This window comes from Pagrus pagrus (genome assembly GCF_965226575.1).
Source record: "Pagrus pagrus genome assembly, chromosome: 19".
Classification (NCBI taxonomy): Eukaryota; Metazoa; Chordata; class Actinopteri; order Spariformes; family Sparidae; genus Pagrus; species Pagrus pagrus.
Window position 1 is genome coordinate 23119165 of NC_140203.1, and position 21111 is coordinate 23140275.

At 38.9% G+C, this 21111-nt stretch overlaps 1 protein-coding gene across 2 annotated transcripts in view; it reads left to right on the plus strand.

The window, feature by feature from the left end:
- Positions 1-21111, plus strand: part of vldlr (very low density lipoprotein receptor) — a 60375-nt gene that overhangs the window by 16434 nt on the left and 22830 nt on the right. For both annotated transcript variants that reach the window (XM_084383222.1, XM_084383223.1), the window contains exons 3-10: positions 369-491; positions 8719-8841; positions 11004-11212; positions 15347-15509; positions 16292-16414; positions 17168-17290; positions 18984-19103; positions 20809-20934. In XM_084383222.1, coding sequence (XP_084239348.1) covers positions 369-491; positions 8719-8841; positions 11004-11212; positions 15347-15509; positions 16292-16414; positions 17168-17290; positions 18984-19103; positions 20809-20934 — 1110 coding nt within the window. The remainder of the gene's footprint in view (positions 1-368; positions 492-8718; positions 8842-11003; positions 11213-15346; positions 15510-16291; positions 16415-17167; positions 17291-18983; positions 19104-20808; positions 20935-21111) is intronic.

Consider the following 21111-nt stretch of genomic DNA (forward strand, 5'->3'; position numbering starts at 1 on the left):
GTAAACATCTGCCGCGTGTTCAAGACTGATGACATATTTTGAAACGTGTTTCCTATCTTCATCCTTTGATGGAAAACAAATGCAGCAGTCAAATCTCAAGTGCATTCTCCATGCAAATGTAGACTTTGGGCTTTGCTTAGATGGAGGGCAACAAATTGTAAACTTCTGACCTTTTCACGTGATAAATAATGAGGTGGTGATGTTGGGTTTAATGCAATTACTATTCACGAGGAGTGAAGGCATTCCATTGTTCTTACCCCCTTTCTGTCCTTATTTAGGCTTCATGAAAAGATCTCAAAACAGAAATGCACCTCTCTCTCTCCTCTTCTGTTTTAATGAATCCATCTCTCTTTTCTCTCCCGCTGCAGTTAGAAAAACATGTGCGGAGGCGGACTTCGTGTGTCAAAACGGCCAATGTGTCCCGAAGCGATGGCACTGTGACGGGGAGCCGGACTGCGAGGATGGGACAGACGAGAGCTTAGAAATCTGCCGTGAGTAGATGCTTTTCTCTCTGATGAACCACGCGTTTGTGCCGAGTTGAGCGACGACAGAAGCATTTACTACAACACATTTCAGAAGGCACTCATGGGAGTTTTTTAAATTTACCAGAGAAGTTATTCCAGGACATTATTAAGTCTTCATACTTGATCTTGGTTGAACCACAAGTGTGTTCACATCTGATTTTCAAATCCCATACCTCTAATATGGACTGAAAGCAATGACTTCCTGGAATATAAAAATTTAAGGTGTGCTTTTGGGTTTGGAGATGGGACGAATCTATCATCACCAGCATATTTTTTAAAGGATTATGCTGTCATTATCAAGGGCTGAGATATAACAGACTTTGGATATGAGCACAGTACTTGTTAGTCAGATCAATTAATTGCATTTTCATGGAATTGGGACATACAGAATATCATCAAAATTATCCTACAAATCATTAAAACAAGTGCATCTATCCAAGGCATCAAACATGGTCTAAGTAATTAACCTATAAAACGGACACTGTGGTCATCTGTTAAGAGGTTCTGTAACCCACATTTGTCAATGCAGTATACAGTTGGGGCTCAGGTGATAGCGAGACCCAGAACTTAAGTCTTTAAAGTCTTCAGTAAATATGCTGCATGATGATTATTAATCCTGCTTCATCTGCCTTCTGCTGTACACAGGTCAGCTAATCCTGTTATTTTTATATTACTATGAACGCACCACTCAGCGGTTTGCAGAGCAACAAAGCATTTAAATGCAGATTTACAACGAGACAGACCATAAAGAACAAACTGTGAAACCATGGCTTGTGTCCTCCAGAGGGTCAGATGGTCTGATCAGCCTTAATTACTGCAGTGTCTGTGACAGGTTCAGGTTAAAGCAATAGACACGGAGGACAAACTGACCTAAAAACAGTTTATCCAACCAATTAGAAGGTGTTTGCCTGCTGTGCTTATTGGATGACAAATATGAAACGGACACAAGGAGCCTTGATACAGAGGCCACCACACTCAAGCTACTGTAGTTGTGGGTATTATATTACTACATACTGTCAGGTATCTCTTTAGGTTTAGATTTGTATATACAGTATATTGTTAAAGTTCTGATACCCTGAAGTAATGTAGTAATTTCGGGTTGCAGTGTTCTGAATACCATTTCCACCGCTGAGATAATACAATGTGAAAACTTTTCCTTGAGGTCCATAAACCGTGTCAGACATACAGCTAATTAGTTGTGGAGTTGGATTATCATCCAACTGCAAACTTTTTTTAAAAACATTTTTTCAGAGAGCGTAGTAGATTTCCTGCTGTGTCTAACAACCTCTCACTGTTGCAGAAATGCAGTGAGGCACTTAAAAGCAGTGAGGGGGGTCCCCAGTGAGCAGCCCTGTCAAATAAATAAGTTGTTTAAATGGAACTAAGGAGAGCTGCTGAGCTTCAAACTGAATAAATTTGCTGTTAGCTTTTGCTGAGGTGCTCGTTGATAAGTGATGACAGAAAGTATTTACACTGAAGTCGCCTTTTAATGAGAATCTCTGGTGTGTGCTGCCTTCACTGTGCTGTTGTAAAGACAAATGGACTTTGGCATCTCCTCAGGTACAGAGATAAACATCAGACGGGAGATGAAAGTACTTCATCAAACACTTGCTCAATGGATATTTACAGTGCTTCCTGAAATCTTCCTGAATGCTTAAAGCATTTTTGTAAGTCATCCAAAGAAAGATGGAAAGTGTCTCTTTTATCCATGGTACGGGAAGTAAATACTGAACCTCAGGTCTGTTCCCAGCTGAAACCAGTATCAGTGGAGGACTCGGAAGAAAGACTTGCTGGAGGGGTTGATGAGGCAGCTTTCTTTCTTTCATATCTTAGCAATAGAAGAGACTATAAACTTTCAGCAGCTCTTTATCAAAGCCATTTCATTACTAAAAATGTTATTTCTTTGATGCTAATGCTTAACTGTGTTATCTATAAATCCAGTTTGACATAAAACAATTAATACCTGCTGTTTGATCAAAGAAAAGTAATTTATTCACACCTGTTTACATAAAGGTGAGGGAGTTTAAACAGGAATAAAGCACTCGTAGTAAATGTATTAAATGGCTTCAATCACAAGAGAGACAATCACCTTCATCTTGTGTTTATTCAATCATTTAACAAGTGAAGTTGAACAAATAAAGATACAGAAACTTCTAAAGGAGATCAGCTGGTGAACTATGGTCATCATACCCAGAACAAAATATGATCAATACTCATGTCAACAAATATTTAGTAACACATTTTAATGGGATTTATTATACCTGAAATAAGGGTGTAAGTTCAGAAGTGATTTGTGTATTAGAGCTAAATATAGTGAATTAAGTTGGCTTAGTATAAACAGTATTTCCAGAAATGTATCCAATGGGTCAGCAACAAAGTAAAAGCCTTGATAATACAAAATACAAAAATAGAAATTCCTCCAGGCACTGACAAAGGATAAGCAGAAGGCCTGACTTTCATAACGGAGTAAATTAATGAAGCAGTAGAGACACAGTACATCTATTTGGAGCATAACATGTCATTTATGGTCTCAATTTAAACTTTTGGGATTTCAATTTTATTTATTGTCACAAATGATAAAACATGTTTTACTAAACTCTTAGCTGACAGTTTGAATTCAGACTGGATCTACTTTGTTAACAGAAGTACCAAATGATGCACACTGAGAGAGAACTGCTTCCAAACATGATGGTGAGGAATATTTCCTAATATTGAGGTCTTGGGTTTATTCTTGGGGGGCACTCTAGCAGGAGTTGTGTTGTGAACAAATACAGAACTAATGCAACCAATTCTTGAGGCAGACACAGAATATAAAGTCAAACCTGCAAGTGATCCAGGCTTCATATCAGTGTTTGTGAAGTGATATTTGCTGGGGCAGCAGAGGGTTTCAGGTGTGCGTGACAGGATTGACTCCAGCTCTGAGTTTTCACAGAGCAGTCTTCTCTAGTTTTTGCTGCAGTGTGTCAGTGCTGCAGCTTGAATGCACAAACCTGAAAACAATACAAGAATAAATTCTTTACCCCTGGCAGAAAAGAAAACAACTCTACATCTTAGTCGGGGCAAATCCCTCTTGGACTCTTGGATGGGGATCTGTGGTGCAGTGCTGCCAAAATGGGAGCGGTTCAGTTTGGGGAGTTGTTAAAGCACTAGAGTTATTCAAAGCTGTTGGCTGTTAGGTGTTGCCAAGACCTTCCCAAGTTTCTGCAGTGTTTAGAAAGACAAAATATGTACGGTGCCCACAAAACGTAGCTGCTAGATAAGCCTAGACAATGGAGTGGAAAATACAGATGTAAAGTATTCTAACGTGACATAAATATCCCAGACAATGGATAGAGTATTTATGCTTCAAAAAATTGTGGAGGACCTAGGTATTATGGTTAAAACCTCTGTTCTGCGTCTGTCCTGTTTCTGTCATCTTGATTTTAATGTTTTTTTTCACCTTTTCAGCCTGTTAATGTTTGAATTGATCATCCTATCCGCTCACCATTTGTCACACAAGACTGAGCTGACCACCTGCTTTAAACCATTTGGGTCATAAAAGTCCTGCAGGGGCAGAGGATGACCTCGTAGTTAAACTTTGTTACTTTTACTTAATCTTTATTAGCTGTGTAAGTACATGATTTATGTGGATTGACCAACAGGATGAAGGAAGCCAGGTCGTTTTTTCCAATACTACAGAAAGCAAGGCTTATAAAGTCAATTCACTAGAACCTACAACATGACCGAGTTAGAATTTCTCATAACAAAGTAATTGGTTGTAGACTGAAGTAAACAAGCTGCTTAGTGTGGTGGCACCATAAGGGTTTTACTTATTAACTGCATTTGCGATGCAGTGCGGTCATAAGATCCTATTGAAACAGTCATGCTTTTAAGGTCATAATCTAAAAAAATGTTATCTTTACAACAAAACTAAGTTGACGTTTTACCAGTAAATCACCAAAACCATACATAAAATACAATAATAAAATTAAAAAAAATACGAAATATCACCATTCTGCAGTGGCTAGCTGGTCATAACTCTTCTACAGTAAAGGCACTCAAATATTGACATTGTCAATAAGAAAAAATAAATCATAAAAATATCCACAATGCTCCGACTTGTTAATAGCTGCTAAAAAACTACAGCTTGTGCTAGCTTATACAGAGCAACACAATGGACTAAAATGCACACGTGAATGAATGTGACCAGATGATTAAATCTTGTATTCTTTAGACTGAATAATGTCACGCATCTGCAGACAAAAACACTCCCATAGCATCGGTGTTTGCTTTGGTCTGAATCTGCAGTGAGAAGCTGTCTGAATGCTGTAGGGAGAAGGACTCACCTTCCACCCAGTTTTTGTCTTGTTACGCTAATCAACACATTTGAGTGGTACAGTCGTAAATGACATGTTTGAGGTGTTTCTACAGACAAACCCAACTTCAGTTCAACAATGAAGGCACAGAGTTTGAAATTAATCTTTTTCATTTTGCTGAATCTAACAGGTAAACTGTAAAGCTCCCATACTGTAGTTCAAAATGTCCTTCAGCTCTGGTCTCTGATTTGTGTTTGCTATTTAGATGGCAGCGACACTACATGAACTTGACTAACTGGCCTACCAGGCTTAACCAACTACAATGCTACAATAGATAGACGGCAACTGGTGTACTGCCAAAACTTTCCTGGTAGTGCTCTGCAAGTTTGAAGACATAAATGGACTATTTGAGAGGAATCATTTGTTTCAACTATTATTATTTGGATAACTGGTCTGCCATTTTGATCATTTATTCAAAAGTTTGAGTTAATTTTGTGGTTATAGCTAAAAAGATGAATGATTAGTTGATTACAGCAAATATGTGAACGATTTGAATATTTCTGACTATGCCAACCTCCAGTGACCGTATCAAAAAAAGACAGAACGATGCAATTATTTTACAGTGAATTATGGCCTATCCTGAGACCATTTTCTTAGAACCAACAATACCTTTGTAATCCACATTTTTGAAATTCTAGTGTCCTGCTGAGAACTTAAATGACTAAGTGCCCTGCTGTGCCATTTGATCTTATCCTCTTTAGCCTTTGTGACATCAGGCTGTTCCTTGTTGATTAAATGCTATGACCCGTTTCCTCTTGCACTTGGAAAAGTCTGTCGGTCAACTGAAGGTCCTGAACAGCATTCAAGTTGGTAGTTGCGTGTGTGTTTTGTTTGTGTGTGTGTGTGTGTGTGTTTTAAGAGTTTGTGTGTGCATGCATGTTAAGAGTTTGTGTTAAAGTTCCATTCATAGCTACAGTGGTGTACGTGCAGGTCAACCCAGCTACTATAGCTGTTATATCAGTGTACTGTTTGAGCAGCTGTTGCACATGACTTGGCAACAGGGAATGGAATCTACAGTGTGTGTGCGCACGCGTGTGTGTGTGAGTGTCTCAGCTCTTTCTGTGTGAAGGTGCAGTAGTTGTGTTAATGTCAGTTTTTTCTTGCGTCAGTGTTGAATTAAGGAAGTGAGCTGCAGTTTCTGGTTACGAAGTCAATTTAAAAAGACAGCCAGGATGTCAGTCCTCCATTAATACTCTGGTTACAACCTGGGCTTTAGTTGGCCCTCTGCGTTTTGTTTACACAAGTTCACACTGTTTCTGTCAGGTAAACATCTTTGTCTTCAGGGTCAACTTTTATTTGACTAAGAAAACTAGCTGTGGTTTCAAATAGACCTCAGTGTAAAGTTAATCAAATAGATTTTAGGAAGGGTCATAAGACATTGGTTTCTTTTTAAGCCTTACAGATGTGTTGAATGCATCTGTCCTTATGTGAAACATTTTGAGATTGGATTTCTGTTTTTCTATTTTGAAACCTGGATGATTTACAGTACATCCACGTTAACATTGGCCAACATTAAAATTCCCTGCCCCATGCTGGTGCATTATAGAACTGCAACTAACAATTTTTTTCATTGTCAGTTAATCTGTTGATTGTTTTCTTGATTTAATTGATTAGTTGTTTGGGCTAAAAAATGTCAGAAAATATTGATCAGTGTTTCCCAAAGCCCAACATAGCATCCTCAAATGTTTTTTGTCCACAACCAAAAGATATTGAGTTTACTGTCACAGAGAGGGACACAGATCAGCTATCAAAATAGTTGGTGATTAATGTAGTGATCATCTAATCGATTAAAGGTTGCAGCTCTAGTGCTTTATTATTTTTCTTGGGGCTTTACCACCACCCACTGTTGATGCTGTTGATGACCTATGATTTAGTTATGTTAAGTTGAAATAAAAGGTTAAGACATGTTTTTATATATATATATATATATATATATATATATATATATATATATATATATATATATATAACTATTTTCGATGATATGTAACCTTAAATTCATGGCATATCGTCACCTGGCCTGTCAACAAAAACTACATAATCCTTGTTAATAATTTCTACATCTGTAGGAGTCCCTTTTCAATTCACCTTCATCTCCTGTTTCACTGAGCAGCCCTTATCGCAGTACAGTCCGTTTTTATGTGCAACAGTACTTGTTATCAGCCTCCACAATGGAAGATCGCAGGGATAAGAGGCAAACGGGTTTATTGGAAACCTGTACTGTGGAGTGAATATGTACTGTGATGAAGTGGTTCCTAATGACGCAAGAGGATCTTGAGCTGTTAGTCCTTCACCTGGAGTTTAATATCCAAGTGACTGATATTTAAAACAAATGTATGAAGCAAAGAAAACGCATGATATAATACTTTAACTGATCTTTGTTTTATCAAAAGAAAAATTTTGCATTGTCCTTTTTAAACTTTTGAATTGCCTAATTGTTAGACCTTAAAAACCAAACTGACATGTTTCAAGTCTTCGTCATGAAGTCAAAAAAGTCAAATTCCCTGATGAAGGCATTTTAATAGTTTAAAAGAAAGAAGCTTGGAGTCTACATGTATCCCTATCCACAGAGCACCTCAAACATACTGAGGGTAAAAGTGCTTCTTGGACTCAAACTGACATCTTTTGACTGAAACTTATTTATAATGATCTATGTTACAATATGCCAGATGCAAAATCACATTAAAAAATATTTAAATATTCAGTTAAATTTACAGTGCTCCAATATCTTGGAAAAAAATATTTACATTATTTATTTAAAAGAAACCTCGACATTGTTGTACAAATACAATTTTCCAGACCTCAGCTGTTGATGTTCCAGCAAACTGGATTACGTAACCGCTCACGGCTGTCTGGCTGTCGGGGCATTGAGTTAACAGAAGTGAGGACTCTGTGTTACCCAACACACTTTAGTAAAATGTCTTTCCTCTGACATGTATCTTGTAGCTCAGCGTCACCATTAATCTGCCAAAAGCTGTTCACTATCTCCAACAAAGAAGTAAGTTTGTGCTGTGACCTTGTTATGTCCCGTTTTTGTTTTATTTGGACTCTGCTGTCATAACAGCATTATGCCCTCAATGGGCAACAAGTAGAGCCACTGCAGCTGTGTGATGACACAATGATAAGACTTGAACGTGTTGCTGCTTTTTTTTGTAGCCTTCTGCATTAGCGTCACACTTTTAACCCTTTATGTATGCTTTTTAAGCCCATGTGAACTGAAATTCCCAGGCTTGATCTTGGCAGTAAATCAGAATTGGTAATGAGAAGTAAAGGATTGAATGTGACCTTGATGTTCCAAATATGCAGATGAGCTGTCCTTTTGAAATAAACTCAAATGATCAGAGATGTGACTGTAAGCACCTTGTCTGATACAGATGTGGTCAGTTAAGTTATTGTGCATTATTTGTTATTGTCTGATTGTCATAGTGAAGCTTGTATTTTAAATAAAGTGGTCTCTCAGCAGCAGACTTCTTGCACAAAACTGTTTGGAGAGGACCGTGAAGTTTGTAAAGATGTGTATCTGAGTGATTTAAGATGTGAAAGGAAAAGAACCAGCATGGACCAAAGACTGTTGTGGGCAATTATTTTATTTTATTTTTTTGCCTGTTCTTTGGCTTCAACACAAAGTCCACTCTACTCCACTCTTCTCTAATGGGTCATTCGATAATTCTATGTCACTTCAATGTATTTTCTTTTGCTCAAAGAAACAGTGACAGGTTTGTTTTTCTCAAAGTGCAAGGCTACACAAATATATTTTAAAAAATGGTATAAATAATAGAAAACAAAAGACAAATTAAACAGTGATGTGACGGTGTAGTTTTGTGTTGTTGTCCACGCAGACATGCGGACGTGTCGTATGAACGAGTTTAGCTGCGGAGCGGGCTCCACTCAGTGCATCCCCATCTTCTGGAAATGTGACGGAGAGAAGGACTGTGACAACGGAGAAGACGAGGTCAACTGTGGTAGGTGGAAAAACTCACTTTAACATGCAGAGATGTTTGCCCACATGATTTTCAGTTACAGTGCACAGTATGGTAGAATTTACTTTTAAATCTCTATAGTTAATTCCTGGATTTATACTTAAACATTTGTTAGTTTTTGTAGTCATATAGCAAAGGAAGTGAGTAGGGAATATTCAGTTATCTTTTGGCTGAAAAGAATATTTGAATTGCAGGCAGCAACTCTTTCTTACTTTCTTAATCGTCCATACACTGTAGGTGTGTTTTTCAGAGACCAGGCTGAACCTTTGCCATTGCCTCTAATGGTCCAACTTCACAAGTCGATGAGAACCTAAATGCTGGACCGATACTTGATTTTCGGGATCAATGCTGATCCTGGTATTGGAAAGTAAAAAATTCAGATATCAATATATCGGATGATTATATACATATAAAATGAAAGAAAATAAAATTTATATTTTCCAAGGATCATTTAACATTAAACATTTTGATAGGCAGGATATTTTAAAATTCATGTCTAAAATGACCCCAGTGAACTCGGTAATTCTTAATTATGTCAAGCTTTCTTTCCCGCATTATAATTCTAAACTATAGCTAATCTCTAAACCTGTCGGTTGGGCTCTGCTTTAATGCTCTTTTAGTTTATTACCAGGCAGTTTTGGTCAAGTGACAAAAGGGCAAATGCAGTGTGAAAGCTCATAATTAGTCATATTAACATTAAAGGTTGTGTCACTTACAATTTATATCCATCTAACTTTGATTTGCCTGGGATGCCCTGTGATAAACATGTCAAAGTTGCTGTCAAGAGAGGTTAACCCCGCCTCCCATAATTCACATCCGGCTTTTTCTTTTGTCCAAATCATGTCATTTATTTGTCAGTGATTGATTAGCACTTGAAAACAGAAAATTATGTGTCACAAGATAATTTGTGGCCTTGTGTTTACAAAAATTGATTGAAAGCAGCTTTAAACCACTGACTTGCCTGTTAGCAACATGGAGAGAGCTGCAAACATCCGGTCTGACAGACAAGACAACATGTCTTGGCAACATTCGGAGAAAACTTTTACCCTGTGATGATGTCTTTGCTCCTAAAATGCAGACTTCATAGGATGAATCGGAATGTAGGAACAAAGTTGTTGTAGCAACCTAACTTGACTGTTGCACCTGATTCTTCAAATGAATCTTTGCAGCTGTGCTCTCATAACTTTCTGCCTGATTCATATTGTGCAGGGGCAGACTTTTTTGTGGAATACACAAGACTGTTACAGCCTTAAGAAGTGCACTGATTGTTCTTCTGATGTGATCCAAGAACTACTAATTATGTGTAACAGCTGATGTCTTACACACATCCATGAGACAGTTGCTGTGCATCAATTACTTCTCATCCTGCAGCTGTTTATCCTGTGGAGCTGTGCAGCAAAAACAAACTAACAGCCTTTTGCAAAGAGCATGAAGCTCTGCCTGGACAAACTATAAACTAAAATAATTGGATCTGACAGAACACGCCCACACAGCCTGAAGCATGCTGGTAAATTTTATCCATCCATCCGTCCATTTTCTGACACTTATGTGGGGCTGAGTCATATTGGCAGCAGGCTAAGCAAGGTAGTCCAGGTGTCCCTGTCCCCAGCAATGTATTCCAGGGTTGAAATGAAGAAACAATTTGGTTCAAGTGATTCAGCTGATACCAGTGCTGTAGGTGGTATATGTGCATCACTATGTATTTTTGAACCGATACTACAGCAGCAGATTATATTAGTACCATCCTCTCTGGCTGAAGATGATAATGCTAATCAGAGAAACGAGCTGCTTAATAGGAGGAGACATTTGGTGATTGTCTTGTTTGCTTACATTAAATCTGCGCACCTGTTGTCCTTGAACTCTGTCGCAGGATGTTATACTGCAGTGTAGTGATGCACGTTTTCAGGCAGAGACTATAACCTTGCCACGGAACATGTAAATCAAATGTTACGACCAGCCTCATACATTCTGTCATCCCTCTGTCATGTACTACTCCCACTGCCTCCTGCCGGCACAGGAGCCATGTTTTATTAAGAAAATTACAATAACCCGTGCCGTGTAGCAATAAGGCTATGTTCATGCTGCCAAAATATGTGGACGGTGTGCTTTGCATCATCTCGCCCTCTCCTCCAAACTGCGTCCAGGTAACATCACCTGTGCTCCAAACGAGTTCACATGCGCCAGTGGCCGATGCATCTCCCGGAACTTTGTGTGCAATGGCGAGGATGACTGTGGCGACGGCTCTGATGAAGTGGAGTGCGCTCCGTCCTCCTGTGGTCCCAGTGAGTTCCTGTGTGGGAACACCTCATGCATCCCAGCCAGCTGGGTATGCGACGATGATGTCGACTGCCAGGTAAGAGAGAAGCGCAATTACAAAATAAAAAACTACACACACACACACTATCACACTGTATGAAATATACACACTCTAAAAAGCAGGATTAAAACTTGTAGACAAAACTAAAGGATAATTACATTGTTCCACCATCTAAGAGCAGCAGAAGCAAGAATTTGGCAAGGTTTGATTGGATGATTGAGAGTAAGTCCTGATTACACTAAAATGGCAAGAGGATGTGGATGTTGGTTGTGAGTGTTGACTGATCTAGTGTATTACCTGGGTCTTCAACCAGCGGTCCGTGGCCCCCAGGTGGTCCTCAGAGTTGCTGCAGGTGGGCCGTTTGGTAATATTTTCAACGTTTTTGACGTGGATTAACATGGATCCAACATATCATTAGAAAACATACATTTAATGAAAAAACAGAACATTTCATTTACACAATACTACCCATGATTCCTTGTGCAATTATGTGAGCCAGCTAATCTAACTGTACCTATGCATAATGACAAACTAGTCTGCTAACTACAGGTTATTGAAAGATATTGGCCAGTTATCTGTATTATGTATAACATTCTTATGAGCCACAGTGGATTGTTTTGAAACGTATCGAGCAAGAGACTCAATTTCCTTGGAGGTGTTTGAGTTGCGGGGTACGTCAGAGTGTGAGGCTAACACACCTAACATTAGCCATGCTGCAATTGCTTCTGACTTTTTTTTTTTATATGTGGCGCTATAAACCCCCCAACATGTTAGTGTAGGCCTCCTTTAATATCCAACAGAATGTTGTTAGGGCGTCTTTGCTGGGTCTCTCTAATAATGGGTCCTCAGCCGGAAAAATTTTGAAGGCCCCTGGTGTACTGTATATTAGATGTGGAACGCTGCAATCCAAAGTATTGCTGCTCTCTTAAAAAAAAAAAATAAATAAAAACTTGTCGGGATGTTCTCATCAGGAAACCTGGCCCGTGATCAGTGCAGACTGGCAACATTCTTATTAGTCCACATTTCCAAGTGCATGTCTTGAAATTGCCCAAACAGGGAATTACTGAAATAAAATCTTTCAATCCACATTAGAGCCTTGGAGAGCACATTCAAACCAGATCCAGTCCTAGCTATGTGGTGCCCTTAATATGATGAAATTACCCAGCATAATTGTGTCTTTGTCTTGTCTATGTGATTTGTAAATTTGTAACATTGCTAATACTTTTATGAAGTAGATGTAAATAACCCACCAAAACCAGCTGAACCCAAGAAAAAAGGGCTATGGATAGTTTTGCCGAAAGTTCGGTTTAAGGTCAGGGCTTAAGTTTTTGTCGCAACTTATACATTACACATATTCCTTCTACTGCAATGATTTACAATGTCAAAGCTATAGATTATGACATAAAATACCAAATGATAAAACGGAGGTTAAAGTCTTTATAAACATGTTCTGTAGGACTAAGGAAGTTTCATGATCCCTTTGTGGTTGGGATTTTTCCCACTCGGCAGCACACACAACCCCACAAGCACACTCCCTCTCATTTCTAAGTAGATGTCGCCTCACTATAATAAACTGCAGAGTGTGATCTCCCCAGGGCATACACACACAGGCACACACACTGGTTCTGCAAGTTCAATTTTCACAACACCCTGTGGTTATTGACCTGCCTTGTACACATACACACAATCTCACGTACACACAAACACACACACACACACACACACACACACACACACACTGACTTTGACACTCCTAACACGTTTTTCACACACGACAGCACAAGTTCCACTGAGTCGGCGATTTGCTACGTACCTGTTAATTGGCTGTGTGGTTATCACTGTGACGGCCTCACAGGAAAATGGAAAAAAAACTGATGCAAACACTCACACCCACAAATATTTAAAGTGCTCCGTTTAATGGGAAGGTCATTGTTATTCCCGCTCTCACACCCAGCTAGTCCTGCGTCAGTGTTAACAGTTATGGAGCTTCACACACACATTCTCACACTCCATTAATCTGCTCCCACATGAGTCAGTGACTTTCTGAAATGATGAAAGTGTGAGAAACACTTCCTGCTGCTCCTCTTGATCCCATTCTGTCTGATTGCCCAGTTTAAATTGTAATTAAAGTGTTAATCATCTGTGAGATCTGAGTCCTTAAAGCTCTCTGCCATATCATTTCTGCCCAGTCGTCCCCAAGATCACATGTCAATCAAACAACACGGGTGGGTGATGGTGCTTCTTTGTTTGGATCCTCTATTGATGGCTGATATCTGTGTAAAGCCTTTGTAACACAATATCAGATATTTCAATAGTTAAGTCCTTTTTCTTGAAGGAAATTTAGATATTTGTCACCTTGGATGTTTCTCATACTTTAGTCCACTTCCTTGTCAACTTGTTGGCAGACTTACCTGTTGTATCCTTGCACACATGCCGGTTTGTTAGCTTGTCTGTATGCTAAAGAAGTGATGGCAAATGCTAGGAGGTGGTATGCATCTGCAACTTAACAGGGTTTATACCAGTTAAGTGGTCAGGTGGCCTGCCAGGCCTAAACTGACCACATGCCAGGCCTTTGTATCAGACATTTCAGGAAAAAATTGCACTTGCAAATGCTGCGGTTGCAAGCTTATTCTTGTTTAATGACTCGATAATTAGCATTTACCATTGCAAGATAAACATGAGGTTTGTTGTGTTTATCACACATAGTAGAGCAGTGGACTCCAGCAGTAGCAGATGAGAATGGCTGACCAACGCATACTGCAGAACTTAAACAACTTAAACCAATATTAAAGTGGCGAACATAAGTCAGTGCTTAGTCTTTCATGTCAAAAACACTGCTCCTGTTCCTGGAGCTGATGGTGCAGCAGAGAGGCTGCTCTTCACTGCTGGAGACATGAGTTTAAAACCCATCAGAGCACTCTGAGAAATAAGCGGAGGCAAACAGGCAAGAGAGTACTAACTTTGCTCTCAAAGTTTTATGGTAAAAAAGGTTGCAGACAATTTTTATCTCATCTGTCAGTGATGTTTCATATTGTTTTTAAGTGGACTAAGGGCCCAGTTTGGCAAAGTGTACTGGAGCAAAAGACTGAATATAGTGACCCCTTTTTTATTCATTCAATTCAGGATCAGTTTTGAATTGAGATTCAAGTGTCCTGATGGTTAAATTGTGAGATAAGTAAAAAAAAATTAACTACAGCTACAGTCAGCACACTCAGCTGGAATACACACAAATCATGGGTATAAAGGAGCCCCCATGAAAAAAGAGACTGCTGCAAGCCTGCGATATGCCACCAGGCCTGACAACCTTTCTGGGAGAAACCCTGAATTCATTTCAAAATACATTTCCAAAATACAAGATGCATACTGCTGGTAACTTTCCCCAGTTCACATTATGGATTTTCTTGAAATTCATGTTAAAACTTGCTACATTCATATGCACCATGTAAAATCCTACAGCTGTACTAATCGTGAAGTTTAGAACACATACAAAGAATCATACAATTCTGAAATTTAGCTCTGAGGGCCAAACTCAAAAAAATTCCTGACTTTTCAAAAGTATTTGGAGTACGGCTGTAGGATTTTTACAAGGTCCCATGAATTTGATAGAAGTTTCAACATGAATTTTTTTTTTTTTTTTTGAGAAAATCCATGATGTGAGCGGGAAAAAGATTTTGGGTTAGTTTGCATGGAATGACTCAAGAGTAAAAACGAGAAGTGTGGATTTACAGGGGATATGTTAATCAGACTTGTATGAAAAAAGTGAAAAACTATATAAATAAATAAAATAATGAGCCCTACTATTACTATGTATTTGTTTTATAAATGTGACTTTAAACCAGATCAAAACATGACTCGCTTTCCGAGTTTAAAATTGTTGTTTTTCATTCTAACTGGTCTTTTTAGGTCTTAAGTTAAATTGAAGGCTCCCTGCCAGGAGATGGCTTCAAGAGAGCAAGTGTTTATGCCAGCAAGGGAACAGCAAATGGAAAAGCTTTCACGAACTGAATGTTTGCTCAAACACAGTGGAACAAAACCGGCATTTTTATTTACATGATCTTTACAAGCAGCATAATTTCTCCATTTTAAAAACAGGAAATCTTATTGTAGTTTTTCTGGCGAGGTGTGATTGATTCCCCTCTCTCTGACACGTCTGATCTCTGTCCCCTGCAGGACCAATCAGATGAGTCTCCAACTCGTTGTGGCCGTCACCCCACGCCACCAGCCAAGTGTTCATCCAGTGAGATGCAGTGCCGCTCAGGAGAGTGTATTCACAAAAAGTGGAGGTGTGATGGAGACCCTGACTGCAAGGATGGCAGCGATGAAGCCAACTGTCGTATGTACAACCAGCTGTCAGAAACATTAAAAATCAAGTATTTTATAATCATTACCAAATACAATTTATCTGTTACCACAGCAGACCGTTTGGAGTTTAAACCATTTTCTATAGGATTATGTTAGCATGTGTATTATCCCATTTTGCGGTAATAAATGAGATTACCAAGATAGATGGATGAATGAGTGAGTGAGGGATATGAGTTCAGGAGTTTTGGGATGTGATGTGGGCCTGAAATCAAAGATATGTAGAATTGACATAAATACACGCAGTTTACCTTCTGTATCATCCACATGAGCTTCCAGTATCATAATGTGTAGATAATTTGTCATAAATGGGATGAAACATGGAAAAATCCAGATTTGTCCTCAAGGAAAAGATCAGTGTTTTGGGTTTGCATTGAAGGGTTTGTCAGATACTGTATGTTAACTTTGGAATAATTTCAGCTGAAGAAATTCTGCAGTTAATATAAAAAAATAAAATAAAAAAAACACAGCTTGAGCAGTGATCCATTATGTGTTGTAATCATTCCATAATTTGACATCAGTTACTTGACAAACTATCTTGGTCTATCCACTTGTCCAGTTATTTCTCAACTAATCTATGCGGTGATAAGGGTTATGACTTCAATTTGTTTACATCCGACCAACGGTCCGAAACCCAAACAGATTACATTTACATTTCCAGAAGACTTGGCTTTTTAAATTGATAAATGACTTCAATGATCAAGTTGTTTAATGACCTTTCAGCATGACTAACTTGTGTGTGTTTGTTCACGGCAGCTGTACGCACCTGTGGACCGGATCAGTTCAAATGTGATGATGGAAACTGTATCCTGGGCAGCCGACAGTGTAATGGCCTCAGAGACTGCACGGACGGATCAGACGAAGTCAACTGTAAAAACAGTATGTGCTCTTTGTGTTTGTGCGTGTGTGTACAGCTTTACAAATGACTTTCTTCAATTATCCTGAGGGCATCATCAGATGAAGAATCATTATTTTTCTTATTTTTTTGTCTTTTGTGCATCTTCTATTTTTACACTTTACCTCAGGCTGTCCTGAGGTTTAGGAGCTGCAAGAGTGCGCGTGTGTGTTGTCAGTGTAGATGCTGTGGGCATGTAAATGGTCTTAATGCATTTTCACAAAGAAAAACAAAACATCAGAATCAAGTTCAGCTTGTGTTTAGGTACCAAAGCAGAGTGTTTGAGGACTTCTTTTTTTTTAAACAACAATCTAATACTGTCACAATCCACTTTAGGATTTCCATTTTTTTTTAGTGTGCACATCTAGAAGATGAAGGTACCAAAGACAACCAAAAGAAATCTCCAGTTATCTTGTTTCCATGTGCTTCTGCTTCAGTAGCATAAATCATGGCTTTGAAAACAGACTTTAAAGAGTAATAAATTTGGCAGATTCTCACTCAGACTATGAAAAAAGATGTTTGGTATGAAGATTCAGCTACTCTTTTGAGTGACTTCAGAGGGAAACGGCGAGCCCGGCTCTGTAAAAGAAAAGTGCCTTTCTCCTATGAAACGATGCATTGGTAGCTTTAATTCGATTTAAAAAAAAAAAAAAAAAAAAGGCAAGTCAGTATTAAAGAATGTTGTGTGGTAGCATTGACTGCTCTTGACGTGTAGAATTCTTTAAATCTTTCCACAGTGACTCAGTGTAATGGGCCAGAGAAGTTCAAGTGTCGCAGCGGGGAGTGTATCGAGATGAGCAAAGTGTGCAACAAGGCCCGAGACTGTCCTGACTGGAGCGACGAACCCATCAAGGAATGCAGTGAGTGAAAGAAAAGCATCTGATTCTCTATTCATCTTTACTTAACTTGTATGTCAGTGAGGAGTTCATCCCTTTAAACTTTTCACCGATATCATTGAGCTGCAGCAGCAGTTCAAGTGCAACATTGTTTTAAATTAAAACTCTGTGGCCATGAGTTGGGTATGTACTATATTAGACATTCCCATGCTACAGTAAACATGCTGGAACTATTTTGTGGCAAATAGCAGTCTGAAGCAGTGTGTTTGTGTGCAGCTGCCTGGAGTCTTGCAGTGACAGTGAGGTTACCAGGTTTGGTCTCATTACGCCTGACAGGCCTATTGATAATGATTTTCTGACTACAGTTAATTAATTAGGATATTTTACTGTCGCGTACATAAAGATGTAAATGAGGAAATAACTGAAGAGATGGAGAGCTGTGCGCCTTCATAGGAAAACTTTTAAATGTCATCGGCATCAGTTTCTTAAACAGATGATTAATAGAATATTGACACACTCCTCATGAGTGGCAAAACATGAGGATTAATCATGTCTATCTTTTGTATATTCATTTTGTATGAGTATTTGCACTATAATCTGTGCAAATATGAATGATCTTGTAGTTGAGCTGTGATCGACCCACATTTTGTTTGTCTATTGTAATCTGCAAATGTCACCTGTTTAAAGTCATGTATCATTCCCCAGCAGCAACATGAAACAGTTTGAATTAGAGATACTTGAACTTGAGTTCCCAGAATGCTGATGCTGTACAGTGATGCTTTACTCCAAACTAAACCAAAGCGAAGAAGGAAAAAGAAGAAGCTCCAACATTTAGATTCTCTGGAAAGGTCACTGTCACTGTTCAGTAGACAAATTGCTTTTCAGTAAGTTTTAGATGTCTTTTCCTGTGAGCAGGTAAAATGACTCTCCTCTTTGTTGCACATTGATTTAGGCTGATAATATGTGGATTTTTACATAAATCACACCGCATGCAGCTTTAATGTGTCTGCAGTTCAGTGAGAGAACGACTTGTGCTTCTTAATAATTCTCTTTCATGGACCAAAGAACTCTGCCAAAAGTTATTATGCTTTTCACAATCGGAATACTAAACATCTGAGTCTGAATTGTTCTACAGCTGGTATGAAATGTATATGATCAATTTAATGGATCAAAGAACCTGATCATTATTCTATTTATTGTTGAGTGTGCACAGTGGGCGATGAGCTAAATAATCCTGTTTCATGTATTAGTGCTCTGCCTGCTGTCGAATTAAGAGAATGGAACTTCCTTTTTGCTGTTTTTATCAAATAACATGGTGAGTTGAAGTTTTTAGCGTCCAGTACAAAGAACAGTGTGTCTATGCAACTTTTTCCAGTAAATGGAAGAAGCCCTCCTGTGACCTTGTGAAAGTTAATCAAGTGAAATGTCAATAAAGATAATCAGGTTGGATCCATCTTGGTTACTTGTGCCACCTTAACTCACAAATGCAACAATGTGCTTCATTCTTTGCTGTGTGGCTTTGAAATCCTATGATCAGGATTGGTTTCACCTTCCAACAGCCTTTTAACTGACTGACCAGATGCTGCAGTTTTACTTATCATGAGTACAACAGAAATATTTAAAATAATACCTGAAGTTTTTGTGTCCTGCTCACATTATAACTGTCCTCTTAGATATTATATCTACATCACAGCCCTGTTTTCTTTATGTGCTTCAGATCTAAACGAGTGTCTCCTGAACAACGGCGGCTGCTCTCACATCTGCAAAGACATGGTGATTGGCTTTGAGTGTGACTGCACACCTGGACTTCAGCTCATCGACCACAAGACCTGTGGAGGTAGGTGACCTTTACATTAGAGCCACACTAGATGACGGTTGACAGCTGTAAATGTTTGCACTAGCACTGATTTTGTAATTGTTTTTTTCAGAACACTGCATAATTTTTCTAGTTAGCATTGTTGTTAAAGGTAGCGATCTTAAATACATGTCAACATTACTTCATAACTTGCATCAATGGATGAAGCCTTTTCTCAGACATCATATTGGGAGCTCAAAATTTTGAACCTGACCTGAAAAGGATATCTGAAAATAAGATGCCCTACAATGATGACGCTCTACCATGTCATTTTTCCTTTGCTTCTTTCCATTTGCTCAAAAAAAATCATTTTTCTCCTCTGATAATGATGCGTGATGTGTTGTAATTGAGATGTAGTTGGAAGTCTGGTCGTGTCTCAGTTAGTAGGGACTAAATGGACCCATGAAAACCTCAGGAAGTATTAAACTTAGTTTCTCATTATCGTTTGTTGTTTATTATTTTATTGTTGACAAAAACTTAGTTTGTGAGGAAGGAAAACTGGAGCCCACAATCCTCACTTGGCAACAGACAGTGAAAAATGTCTTTTGTGTCAGTCATACATCCCAGTTTACTTGGATACATATGACACATCTCTGACTCTGGTAACTGGTAATTGATTGAAAGACTGCATTGTTGAAACAAGGCTCATGTTCAGCTCGGTTGTGTCTTTGCTTGTATTTTTTTGTGATGTTTCCTGCTGGTTGTCAGTTTGACTATAACCATGTGATTTAGTGAACCCAGTTTAGTGCAAGTAAAAATGAGTCCAGAGACATAAGTTTTGTTCACTGACATGCTTTTTTTTCTTGGCAGCAACAAATCTCAATTTTAGTAGTTCTCAATGGATGAGACAGAACTGTCACACATCACAGCAGTCAAATTAATCCAAAATCAAGAACGTCCTTGGAATGTTCATGGTTTGAAAAGAAAGCATCCAGGCTGGAGAGACTGTCAGGCTAAAGATGTTTTACTATATTTGTCTTCCTTGGAAATCTCTAATGCAACAGACTGGGTCAGACCTGTATGCTGGCGTGACTTGGAGCCATTTCACTTACAGCTTATACATGTTCTCATTGTATACTTCTGGCCTCTGAAGGGCTCACTGTGTAATGTGATTGGATGTGTTGTAATTTTTTGTCTGCATTCAGGAGGCACTGATTCGACACAGTCTTGTTATTGAGCCAATCTTGGCCTCAAACAGCGCTATGGATATTGGGAAATGTGTATAATCCAATCTGGAATGAACCCCACTGGTTGCACAGAGGCGCTTAATCTGCTCCCGAGTGTAAAATAACCACTAAACTCCTGAAAACATTTGTATATTTACATTTAATTCTGATGAGCAGCTTGTTGCTGAAGAGCGTTCTGGCAAAACATCAACAGCAATTATAGTCAGGTTTAATTTTCATTTTGTGCATCCAAAGCTCACATCATTGTACAATCGGAATCAAGGGAATGTTTCAGAAAAGTGATTGTTTTCAAAAGAGCTAAGTATAATTTCATTCAGAAGACCTTCGGTCTAGCCTAGATATCCGTAGATTTTTTAGCCAAGCCGTGTGCAACGTCTGATTACCCCAATTGAAGCATTCAGCAGGCTTGATTAATTAAACATGTCACATACCAGCTGTATCCCCTCTGTTTTCTCTTCCTCACCCCCCTCCTCTCCTCTCCTCTCGCTGTCTGTGTGCAGACATCAATGAGTGTCTGAACCCCGGCATCTGCAGTCAGATCTGCATCAACCTGAAGGGAGGGTACAAGTGCGAATGCCACAACGGCTACCAGATGGATCCAACCACTGGAGTCTGCAAGGCTGTTGGTGAGTCGACATCTGGGTGAGAATATAGTAGAACCCCCTGAAAAAACAGCAGCAGCTCTCAACCTTCATTTGTACAGTGGGAGAAGTATGACACCAGTTTTGTTTCTGTTATTTCTGGTCTTTTTGTCTCAGGGTTTTTCCACTTGATTTCAGCTCAAAACTAATAATGGAATAGAA